This window comes from Enoplosus armatus, chromosome 15, assembly GCF_043641665.1.
Source record: "Enoplosus armatus isolate fEnoArm2 chromosome 15, fEnoArm2.hap1, whole genome shotgun sequence".
In the NCBI taxonomy this organism is placed as follows: Eukaryota; Metazoa; Chordata; class Actinopteri; order Centrarchiformes; family Enoplosidae; genus Enoplosus; species Enoplosus armatus.
In genome coordinates, this window is record NC_092194.1 from 6,223,743 (window position 1) to 6,236,741 (window position 12,999).

General features: G+C 43.5%; 1 protein-coding gene across 1 annotated transcript; it reads left to right on the forward strand.

Annotated features, from left to right (window-relative positions):
• Window positions 1-4,434: 4,434 nt before the first annotated feature.
• Window positions 4,435-10,400, forward strand: fndc5a (fibronectin type III domain containing 5a). Its single transcript, XM_070920333.1, has 3 exons — window positions 4,435-4,618; window positions 10,035-10,124; window positions 10,261-10,400. The coding sequence occupies exons 1-3, from the start codon at window positions 4,435-4,437 to the stop codon at window positions 10,398-10,400; spliced, it is 414 nt and encodes a 137-aa protein (XP_070776434.1).
• The last annotated feature ends 2,599 nt before the right edge of the window (window positions 10,401-12,999 follow it).

The following is a 12,999-nucleotide window of genomic DNA, read 5'->3' on the forward strand; positions in this document are numbered from 1 at the left end:
CATTTCACTGATGTTCCCTGATCTGCACACGCTCATTTGAGACTATTAGTTAGTGTGTGTGTGTGTGTGTGTGTGTGTGTGTGTGAATGTGTGTGTGTGTGTGCAGACTGGAGCAACACGTACAGTAATTAGAGTTTTATTCTGCAGCAACTGAGGCCACCAAAGTACACATGGACACACACACACAATCTCACACTTAATTATACAATGAAACCAAATCATTATCCTCGAATCTCGTAGCCTGTGACCCTGCCTTCTGTTTTCATTTAATTGTACTTTCAATTCAGAACTTCCCAAAATCTTGACACAGGTCAGCCACTGCACACTTCCAGGAGAGAGTCAGCAGTAGATTTTAATGAGGACTTTCATCATAAGCTATGAAACATCAATTCAAGTGAGAGTGAGATCGATTGATCAAGCAATATTACTGTCTTCTGTCTACCATATTACCACCAGGAGGTCTCACAACTCACAAACAAATTGCAGCTTAATGTTTGCAATGTTACACAACTATTCAGATCTGTATATTTCAGTTTTATATACTAGGATTTCTCACACTGTTTTAATTAGAGAATGAATTTGGTATGTGCTAATACTTTTCTTTTCTTTTTTATATATAATGTATTCTGGCATCATCCTTGTTGTTTGTTCATATGTTGCATTTTGTCTGGCATTAAAAAGCTCTGTCTACATTAAAAATACTGCGGCAATGTTCACTTGGGTTTGCAGGAACTAAACCAAGTGCAGAAATGGGAGCTTTTCCAACAAAGGTGTTTGGTCTTTAAATAGTTTGAAATCTCAGAAGCCATTAGGTAAGCTCAGACAGACAGACAGACAGACAGACAGACAGACAAAAAGAAAATGGCAAATCCAGAGTGCAATAGGGAAAGATTTCATTGCTTTTCATTGATGCAATTATGGTTGGTTGACCTCTGAAACTGTGCTTTTAGAAATCCATGCATGCCATACTGAAAAGAAAAGTTTTGAATGTCTAAGAGATGTGTGTTGAATGGCAAGACTTCATTGATCCATGAGGGGAAGTTCACAAGAAAAAAAGAAACTACATTTTTACGTTGCAAACATTTCACAGCAAGCATTACAAGTATAAAACGGTTAACAAGACTAAGATTCTGCAGCCATGCTAGCAGCTCTATGAGGATGTACTTAGGCACAGCAGTGCTTTGACGTAAATGCTAACATCAGCATGCTAACATGCTCACAATGAAGAACATGCTAAGCAGGTATAATGTTTACCATGTTCACCATCTTAGCTGGGCATCTTAGCATGCTAACATTTGCTAATTGTCACTAAACATAAGGTTTGGTCATAAACCAAAAGTGTTGCACAAATTTAAATGTTGCATGATGATGGTGTTAATTTCATGACAGGTGAGTCTGGTTTTACCTCACATACTGCACTGATCCTGTCACATCATGCATACTGTGGCATTGGGCAGTACCACTGTAACACTGAGCAATTGTTTTATGTGTCTATACTCATCGAATCCACCTTACATAAAGGATTCAGCTGGTGGCCATTTCTGTCATAGCGGAGCTGAACTTCTCATTTGCTTCACACCGCAGAAGATACAACAAGCTTTTGTTTCTCTCTCCATCTCTGTCTGCAGATAGCTTGTCGCCTCCTGTCAATGTGACCATCAAAGCGGTGAAAGCAAACTCTGCTGTGGTGACATGGGACATCCCCGAGGGAGACCCCGTCATTGGCTTTGCCATCACACAGCAGGTGAGCAACACACATACAGTACACATGGATGGATGGATATATATATATATATATATATATATATATATATATATATATATATACACTACCGTTCAAAAGTTTGGGGTCACCCAGACAATTTTGTGTTTTCCATGAAAAGTCACACTTTTATTTACCACCATGAGTTGTAAAATGAATAGAAAATATAGTCAAGACATTGAGAAGGTTAGAAATAATGATTTGTATTTGAAATAATAATTTTTTCCTTCAAACTTTGCTTTCGTCAAAGAATCCTCCATTTGCAGCAATTACAGCATTGCAGACCTTTGGCATTCTAGCTGTTAATTTGTTGAGGTAATCTGGAGAAATTTCACCCCACGCTTCTAGAAGCCCTCCCACAAGTTGGATTGGCTGGATGGGCACTTCTTGCGTACCATACGGTCAAGCTGCTCCCACAACAGCTCAATGGGGTTTAGATCTGGTGACTGCGCTGGCCACTCCATTACAGATAGAATACCAGCTGCCTGCTTCTTCTCTAAATAGTTCTTGCACAATTTGGAGGTGTGCTTTTGGTCATTGTCCTGTTGTAGGATGAAATTGGCTCCAATCAAGCACTGTCCACAGGGCATGGCATGGCGTTGCAAAATGGAGTGATAGCCTTCCTTATTCAAAATCCCTTTTACCCTGAACAAATCTCCCACCTTACCAGCACCAAAGCAACCCCAGACCATCACGTTACCCCCACCTTGCTTGACAGATGGCGTCAGGCACTCTTCCAGCATCTTTTCAGTTGTTCTGCGTCTCACAAATGTTCTTCTGTGTGATCCAAACACCTCAAACTTCGATTCGTCCGTCCATAACACTTTTTTCCAATCTTCCTCTGTCCAATGTCTGTGTTCTTTTGCCCATATTAATCTTTTTCTTTTATTGGCCAGTCTCAGATATGGCTTTTTCTTTGCCACTCTGCCCTGAAGGCCAGCATCCCAGAGTCGCCTCTTCACTGTAGATGTTGACACTGGCGTTTTGCGGGTACTATTTAATGAAGCTACCAGTTGAGGACCTGTGAGGCGTCTATTTCTCAAACTAGAGACTCTAATGTACTTATCTTCTTGCTCAGTTGTGCAGCGAGGCCTCCCACTTCTCTTTCTACTCTGGTTAGAGCCTGTTTGTGCTGTTCTCTGAAGGGAGTAGTACACACCGTTGTAGGAAATCTTCAGTTTCTTGGCAATTTCTCGCATGGAATAGCCTTCATTTCTAAGAACAAGAATAGACTGTCGAGTTTCACATGAAAGTTCTCTTTTTCTGGCCATTTTGAGCGTTTAATCGACCCCACAAATGTGATGCTCCAGATACTCAACCTGCTCAAAGGAAGGTCAGTTTTATAGCTTCTCTAACCAGCTAAACTGTTTTCAGCTGTGCTAACATGATTGCACAAGGGTTTTCTAATCATCCATTAGCCTTCTGACGCAATGAGCAAACACATTGTACCATTAGAACACTGGAGTGATAGTTGCTGGAAATGGGCCTCTATACACCTATGTAGATATTACACCAAAAACCAGGCATTTGCAGCTAGAATAGTCATTTACCACATTAGCAATGTATAGAGTGTATTTCCGATTAGTTTAAAGTTATCTTCATTGAAAAAAACAGTGCTTTTCTTTCAAAAATAAGGAAATTTCTAAGTGACCCCAAACTTTTGAACGGTAGTGTATATATATATGTAAATGCAAGTATAAACTAGACACACACACTCATTTAATTAAGTTGTGGTTCATCTCTGTTTTTTTGCTGCCATGTCCAGTTCTCTTTATTGTATCGCCCCCCTTGCTCGGAGTCAGTATGCATTATGGAATTATCACAGGATGCTGGATCCTGTTGGACTGCCTGTCGGCTCTCCGACAACAGCAGACTCCGACAGCTCTATGAAAGGAGGAGAGCGATATTATTTGCTGCCATCGTGCTCACATAAACATACCAAGTCACACACACATTACTCGGTTCACACACACACACACACACACACACACACACACACACAGATATTAATCTCATTACTTTACAAGGTGACATCTTGTGACTTTACGGACACAAACACACACATACACACTCATTCACAGGAGTTGGGAGTGACAGCTGCAGGGTCAGCGTGGGTCACTTTCTCACAGTGGTACCGAGGTGTGTGTGTGCAGAGAAAGTAGAAATGCTGTAGAAGTGAACAGTGATGTTCTAAAGGTACAAATAACACAAAAAAATTAGCATCAGAAATATACATCGGCGGATATTGTGATTACTGTTGATACATTATACTCATTTCTTTTTTCTTCCCTTCATCTGACCTTACTGTACCTGTTGAAATGTATTTTCACCACATGAGAGTGGTGTTTATCTTCCCAAGAAGGCATTCCTAAAATGTTGAACTAGTGCTTTAACAGTGAGGAGTTTATGTATAGCCGTCTGACAACAGTAGCATTTCTCTCAATGTCAAACTATTTTCATGTAACTAGTGTAACTTTTATTCAACCAGGACTTTTGTCCGAGTAGGACACTTCAGAAGTGTCATACCAGAAGTGCCCATAAATGCCTTTTTTATTTTATTTTTTTATTTGTTGTAAAGCTTGATGACAGAACACAAAATATCTGTCCTCCGGCGGTAAACCATGTTCACCATCCTCTCCCGCGTCATACCCCAACAGAAGAAAGACGTGCGCATGCTGCGATTCATCCAGGAAGTCAACACCACCACACGCTCCTGTGCATTATGGGACTTGGAGGAAGAGACAGACTACATTGTGCATGTCCAGTCCATCAGCATGTCTGGGACGAGCCCGCTGAGCGAACCCCTGCGCTTCCGAACGCCGAAGGAGGCCGAGACTCAGGCCTCTAAGGGTAAAGGTAAAGTGTCACACAGACAAAACACACACACACACACACACACACACGAACACTTGCTCAGTCACACTTAAAGACAAAAAACGGCACATTTCCTCACTCTGTTTCTGAGTGCAGAGGGGACTTGGCCTTTTGACAATATCTTGACTGATTTTGTCTAAAGACCAATAAAAATCAATAGACACACAAAGCGTGAAATGAAATTTTACAACAGAGTGCTTCTGAAGCCCCCCCCACTGACCACTACTCAGGAATGAAGCGTCCGAGGGGGGTGCATACTTCATTGTGTATTGACGTGCCTCGACGGGCCTCACCCTGCATGCACCCACCAAAACTGCACGGTAAACCAAAATGAGGAAAGGCATTCATCAGACACAGAGAGGAGGTAGTCAGAGCTGCGAGGGGTGGCGGATCGATGTGCTTTTGGCTGCAGCCGCGCTCCATCTATCCCTCCTCTCGTTTACACTCATCTCTCATGTGAGCTGCTGCTATACTTCCATACTTCCCGGGCTGTGGAGCCAGAAGGAGTCTGAACTTCTGTTATGGTGGCGAGCGCGCCAGCAGAGACATGTGGAATATAAACACAAACATTGCAGAGCACTGAAGACGTGCTCTTCTCACCACTGAGGTCTAATTAGCACAGGAAGTGTTGTTTCTGCGAGGGGGGAAGAACTTACAGAAATCAATAACTGCACTGGATTCAGATAAACAAGTTTTTTTTTTTTTCAGGTTTCATCCTTTTGTGTACACGCACATGCTTGTTTTCTTTGAGGTTGCAGATATGATTCTCTCTCCTGCTGTTTTCAAAAGCCGTAAAGACAGAACTCGCGCACAATGTACAGAAATAAACACAAGTGCCTCGTAACCACAGACACACTGGTGTGGTAATTCATTTTTTATGAGGGATAGTGAAGGAAAAGGAAAATGATAAACTCCTTAATGAAAAGGTTTGGCTCTTATGTCCGTACGCTACCGCTTGTTTGACTTAGCGTAACTTTAACTTAGCTTAGCATACAGACTGAAAAGAGCTAGTCTGGCTAGGTTACGAAATCCACCTACCAGCACCTCTAAAGCTCACTAATTAACAGGTTAAAACCACATTTCTTGGCCGGGACGAGAAAAAGTCTGGCGCCTACAATGAATAATTGTCGTTTCTATACGTCTTCAGATTCAACAAACGTGATATAATGTGTTAAGTAGTGAGCTTTAGAGGTGTTTGAAGGCAGATTTTTTTTACCTTTAGACAGACTGCTTCCAGTCTTTATGCTAAGCTATCATAAAGTCAGCCGGCTGCTGGTGGTACCTTTGTACTTAGCGTACACATATGAGAGTGGTATCATTCCTCTCATCTAACTCTCAGCAAGAAAGCGAATAAGCATATTTCATAGAATGTTGAGTTATTCCTTTAAAATGAGCAGGTCGTGGCTGTGACCTTCCTGTTTTTTTAAATGAGGCTGTTGAGTCGAAGGCAGTAGATGCCTCTATGCATGTTTGTTTGCTCGTTTTATTTGGATGGCTGTTAGAGGAAGCAGTGCTCTGCCTCAGTTCACTCATCCATTACCCAAAAATGTATGATTTCCACATATTGGCAGGCTCTGCACACACACACACACACACACACACACACACACACACACACAGAGCGAGTGTACGTCCCTATTCGCTGCAAGGCAAAAAAAGATTTTCCTGCTTCTCTACACATTTCCCACCTTGCACACGTTTCACAAAGCAAATCTCCGCAGAGAGCAGGTCTGTGCTTCATCATCCTTCGCTCGTACTCAACAACGGCTCCACAGTTTAGCTCAACAGCACACATCCCTCTCCATCTCATCAGCAGCGCTCGCTCAAGGATGTCTGTTTAATTAGCTTAGCGGCGTTGAAACAAGGAAACCTTTTGATGACAGATGAGCAGATGTTCTTCAAGTCAACATTTTGTAATGCAGTGGAAACCCAGTGTTGTTAGGATTCAGGCTCCACCACAGTGTCAAAATGAATGTTAGTTCATTTTCCATATAAAAGCAAGACAGTGATGTGTTTAAATCCACCGGGATATGTTGGGTTTTTATACTGAAGGGCTTTATTTTACATGATTTGCCCATTTATTTTCCCACGAGGTAGAAAAACAACAGCTACTGCACAGTTGATCACTAATCATTTCCTTCACTATTTAAGACCTTCTTAAGAGATTAAAATGATGATCCCAAACAGTGGGGGGCTGTGTGGTTAGTGTACAGGACTGATGCTCAAAATGAGCCAGAAAGAGAGAAATAGAGTTACTGCAGATAACTGCGCAGGGTAGAGCGTGTGGGAGAGAGAGCCTCTCAGTACAGCTGTTAGTCCATTGTCTCGACATGACAGGCGAACGTCCCTGGAAGAAAAGGGAGGTTTTCACCATCCTCGCTCAGCTGCTCAGCTCTTGTGTTCTGCCGTATCATGCTGATCTCAGTGGAAAGAGCAAAGGATGAGCCCCGAAATGCTGGATTATGCCACGTTTCTTCTAATTTCCTCTTTCACAATGGCTTTAAGCTTCGGGAGATCAAAGGAAGCGAGAGAGATGAAAGAATAAAAAAACAACCTGTGCACAAAACAGGAGGAAGACTCGGGGGGGGTGGGGGTAGACAAAGGGAGGAAAATAAGAAATCCTGTCAGTGAGCAAAAGACTATTAAATTCTACTGTGAAAACACACAAACATGGAAGATTAAAAAAAGTACAGCAAACAAGGCTCACTGGTCTCCTCAGATCTGATAAACAGAGAGCTTTCCCTTTCTGGCCCACAGGAAAAATCTCACAAACAAGGACGGAACAAAAGTTTCTCCTTTCTCCTGTCACACAGGAGTTTGATATGCATGTCAAAACAGTGCTGCGGCAAATTACTGTAAGACATCTCCCCAAACAGCATCCCTCAGCTCTGCTGCATCCCATAGGACGAACAAAGCCACTCCTGGGTTTTCTCTCACACGCTGTAGCCTCTGAAGTAGAAGTTGCAACATAAAACACAAAGGAAGCATCCTATACCTTGAAGGTACAGCTCAACAGCTGGGAAATACATTCATTCGCTTCTGCTGTATACAAAACTACAAAGGAAAAATATCCAAATGAAAGGAAACCTTAACAGAATGTCCAGGTCTGTAGGTGGAGGGACGTCTTGGACTGCCCGTTTCAAATTGATACTTTGATACAGTAATATGACATCAGCTTTACAATGTCATGATGACGACACATAATTCAGTAGTAATGTAGGTACATCCTTTAAGTACGAAAACTAAATATCAGATTATAAAAGTGGCAAAACAGCGAAACAGTCTCAGCAGCAGTGTCTTTTTTTCATCATATCAGAAATATTCCAGCGCTGATACAAACCTGGAGCCTCTTCTGGGGAACGGTCAGTGTGCATCAGAGGTGTTACAGCTGACCAGTTGGCAACAGTGTCAGGCGCCTTGGGCTGTTGCGCTTTGATTAGTTAATGCTGGGTAACAGAGGCCAATCGATCAGCAGAATTGCTTGTTGCTAAAAGCTACTGGAGCGTGGGGTTCCTGCCACACCGGGCCCTCCAAATGTCACCCGCTGCGTCTAATAAAAGGACAGGAGTGCTCTCTACGCTGCGGTGAACTTTAGATCAAGCCACTGACTTCCACAACACTCAGCAGTGCAAGAAAAAAGTTACTGCATGTTGTTGCTTTGTTTGATAGAAACCCGTGGGCATCTGCAGGCAGACTGCTGGACGCGCAAACAACGAGAAAACACATACGTCTCTCTTTGATATTTTTCTCCTGACGGTCAGAGATTATGGTGGAGTTTTATTGAGGCTGAGGTGAATTGATCCTGACTCCAGTGATTAACTTTTTTCATTGCTTTATCTCACTGTGATCACGCTCTAGCGCAAAGGATCCCCAATGGCCTTAACTATTCTCTTGATGTTCTGCCTCTCTGTGATCTTTTGACTCCAGCAGCCGCTCACAGAATCAGGCCTATTAGTGATCACGCAAAACACATCTCTATAGCTGCTCGTGTGCGCGGCGCGTCTGGCTGTGTTTGTGTAGTTTAAGATGAAGGCAGTCTTTTGAAAATCACCACTTCTTTTTCCTGCTGCAGCCAAGGTCCTTATCAGCACCTGTGCTGCAGCTCCCTGCCACCACTTGGCTGCACCTGTAATTTAAGACATAATGGCGACGGGAGAAGTGCCAGCATTCCTTATGGATGTACAAAGTATTGACTGAGATCACTGAGATGTGAGGAGGTTCAAGATCTCAGGAGTTAGAATATAGAGCTGCAGCTGTCTGAAATAAAAGAGTATGTCGGAGCAGAATAGTTCAAGTCTGCTGTTGCTCTACAGCAACATGCACTGAGAACGTGGACGGCAGAATCTTATCCTCACAGGAACAGCAGAAAGCAGGGGGTGATGGGGAAAAGATTACTTTAAACCATATTTGTGGAGATGAGGTGGTTCCTCCAAAGTTGTTAGAGTAGCCCCTACAAATATTGACCAGTTAAATAAGTACCCAGTTTGCAGACTTCGACTCCACTACATCTCTCCATCACGCTCTGTTCTATATGATCTTACAGATTATGATGCATTGCTGTAGATTAAACTATATCAATATATAAAGTAGTTCAAATTACCACAACCTGATAATACTTACTTACTTTTACTCAAATACGGTTTTTAATGCAGGCGTTTTACTTGTATTTTCACAGTGTGGTATTAGTACTTGTACCATGTGATAGCTGAACGTTACAAACCCCCTCTCTGATCACAGCACCCAGATCTGTCGACCGTTTTACCTCTGAGGAGATGGTTGACGCAACGTCGTTATATCAAACACAGGGTTTGTGTGCTCATTCTGGGATAGAGCAACCTGGCAATTCTTATCACGAGAGACCTGGAAACACAGCGATGCTGACTGAGTTGCCTCCAAGCTCACTGTGCTTGAAGTGTCAGTCATTAGACTCGGTGAAAACCCCTGATTTTGAAGCAAAACATTTTGCTGATATGTTGTATAATTGTGCTGTTTTTGCTGCCAATTAGCTCCTCGTCTTCCAAACAACGACTTGCCTGAAGACTCGGGAGCACTGCCGCCTCAGTGAAGGCATAAAAGAGGCTGCGATGATGCAGAAACTTTATGACAGACCAGTGAGCATAAAAGGGAAATTATCCAAACCCCAGGTCAGGAGAGGCCACCTGAGACAGTGAGACAATACAAGAGAGAATAAAATTGGAAAAGTTGCTCTGACGAACATCAGCAGCACATTAACCTTGTTTCTTTTATGGTTTTAATCAATATATGTGTCTCGTGCAAACATGCTACATGTTAAGTAATTGCTAATTTCGCCATATAATACAGAATTTGACATTTTTGGTCAATCCTAATCCACTCCCAGTAACAGTCAGATTAACATGTCGCCCCTTGACTCCCTCAGACGAAGTGACGATGGAGGAAGTGGGCCAGACCACCCAGCTGAGGGCAGGAGAGCTCATCATCATCGTGGTGGTACTTATCATGTGGGCAGGTGAGGACAACAATGTGTCCTGAGCCAGGATCAGATATCTTCTCGCACGGTGTCATAATCTTACCCCAAAATAAGAGAAAATCCTGCGCTTTGTGTCCAGAGGATGACCATGAATCCGTTGTGTCTCTCCTCCCAGGTGTGATCGCTCTCTTCTGTCGTCAGTACGACATCATCAAAGACAACGAGCCCAACAATAACAAGGACAAAGCCAAAAACTCCTCAGAGTGCAGCACTCCTGAACATCCGACGGGGGGGCTGTTGCGCAGTAAGGTATAACCCACCCCCCTCCTCCTCCTCCCCCCGGGTGCCTCCCCCTCAGCGGAGCCGGGCAGGTGAATGGTCCCGGCCACTTCTAGACTTTTTCCACTGACGCCTCATGCAAAATCATAGTGTCATCTGAACCGCAGCCTCAGGCCTCAGCTAAACACCGCTTCAACATATGCATGACTCTCAAACAGCTAACACACAAGTCACGGCTTCTGATAAGTTCTGCACAGAACCCCATACCATATCCATTTCCTGTGTTCAAACCAGCGCAGGCAAACAAAAAGTCAAAACAGATCTTTATTCCTTTCACTCTCTTGCTCTAAACCTCAATAAAGCAAAGTACAGAGGCATCCTCATGCTCATTGAAGAAGCTTATTGTGTGATTCCTGTGAGTCCTCCAGCCGTCTCATACCTGTCGTCTTCCTCTCTCCTCCCACAGTTCCCCAAGAACAACAACAACAACAATAGGATGCCATCTGTCAACATCATTGAGGTGTGACTGCCAGGACGTCTTCTCTTTATCCAAAAGACTTTGTGTTCTCACAGACAAGCGGGGCCCCTTTTTAAGCCCATCTGCTTTGTCAGGATGAGGCTGGGACTCTGGACTCCCTCCCTTGGTGGCACTTGCTTTGGCACGGGGGGGCCTGGAGCTGAAGCGAACCCAGCAGGGCTCCAGGGGGGTCAGACATGGGCCTGGCCGGTGCAGGTCTGAGAGCAGAGTCGGCCGTGGAGTGAGTGCGGTGAGGGATCGGTGGCTGCACCGTGCTCAGTAACTACTGTGCCGTGGGGCAGCAGAGATCAGGGCCGAATGGCTCCGGCGGTGGAGAGACTGCAGATAAATCAACCCCAGGGACCAAAGCCGAGGAACAGACCCATTTTATCTCTCTCTCTCTCTCTCAGTCTTTCAGTGCATTATCATTGACCACAAACCTGGACATTTCGAAATCATCCCCTGTACTTTAATCTCATCTTCTACACATTACTTTCTTCACAGCATCCTGTTTCCTACGCTTTCTTAATTGAAGGTAAACACTGTAGATGATTCAAGTGTATCGCTGTAGATTTACTTATTTGACTTTTGACAAGGTGCCACCAGAGCAGTCCTGTTGTTCTGGTATCCGATTTTTATTTTTATTTTTTTTAAGATCCTTCCCTCAGGCAGAAACTCTCTGCCGTCCTGTGGGAAATGTTTTCATTCTGGCGAGCTCGTCTCGCCCCACCACCCCCCACCCCCACCCCTCAGGGAATCCAGACTCCACCTGGCTCCTTTAGGAAGCCATTTCTTAGATGTGCTGTGATGACGCCAGAGCAGCTTTAGAGGGATCACTCGGCTCACCACCAGAGCTGAATCACACAGTCCTGTCGGAAAAGACCGAACCTCATTTGCTCATATTGAAAGGCGTCTCCTGATGTGGACACATACATGCAATGAAGTCCATAACAGGCCAGGTCACATTTGCTTTTGTCCTCTTAACTTCTTTCATGCTTTCATTTTAGAATTCTGAAATGTTACATTCCACATCCAGGATGAGCCCTTTAGTATTTCCTTGTGTCTTTCTCTTTGAGGGTTCTGGGGAGGAAATAGAGCAGTGCATTCATCTAATTAATGAACCTTAAAAGGCACTGGACTCTGGAGGAGTGGACTTGCCTCTGTAGAGACACTGAAGAGATCCCTTATATCAGCAATAACGGCCTTCGGAGAAGCGCGGAAAGCAAGGACTCAAACTCTGTAGCCTCTTCGTCCAAACCTCGACCTCCCAGCATGCAACGTTCAGATGGATGAACGAACTGCACATCAAATATGAGGGAATTCACCCCGAGCCTCATTTGCAGGTGGTCCCTCTCCTGAACTGTCAGAGAAAAAAGTTTCAGTGCTGTTATAAAAACTTTCTGATGGAGAGCATGGGGGGGAGAAAACTTTTTATGAGCCCAACCTTCAACCCTGAGACATTCTTATGACATCCTGAACAGAAGGGCTTCTATCGACACTTTTTTTTTTCACAAATCAAACTACATGTTGAAGAGGCTGAAAACAAGGAGAAGGGATCAGCTGTCGCCATACAGCACTGTGCACTGTGCACTGTAAAGGGAACTTGTTTTAAAGAAAGCAAATGGTGTATTTGAGGGCTGATTCAAACTCAGTAGTGCTGCCTTAAAAATAATTGTATCTTATGATTTAACCCTAAGACAGAAGGCCCCCCCGTATCTCACATTTGTGTCAATATTCATTAGCTTTCACATGATATTTAAATGTGCGTGCAAAGTAAAAGGAAACTGAGGTACATCTGCAAGAAATGGTTGGCATTTAATGTGTAAATACATTTTATATTTCATTCTTGTTTGTTGGTGTCAGTTTAGAGATCCTTTAATGAAATATGACAAAGACTAATGTGGAAAATGTATAGACTCCTGATGTAAAAGGGTACTGGTGAAACTGTAGGTGATGTTTGTGTTAATTCATAACACTCCTCTATTATGTATTTCTATTACATTATGTCGCTGTGCTGTTTATGTGCAATGAGAAAATACTCCTTTTTTCTGCTGAGGAAAAGCCCTGGGTGTTTTAAATAAGCATCCAGTCATAATGGTTGAGAGCCATTCAGCTGCC

Excerpts from the sequence above, each read along its gene's own strand:
- fndc5a (XM_070920333.1), top strand. The coding sequence starts at position 4,435 with ATGCTGCGATTCATCCAGGAAGTCAACACCACCACACGCTCCTGTGCA. Across the intron at positions 4,619-10,034 it reads TCAGGCCTCTAAGGGTAAAG|ACGAAGTGACGATGGAGGAA; the intron begins GTAAAGTGTCAC and ends TGACTCCCTCAG. Across the intron at positions 10,125-10,260 it reads GGTACTTATCATGTGGGCAG|GTGTGATCGCTCTCTTCTGT; the intron begins GTGAGGACAACA and ends CTCTCCTCCCAG.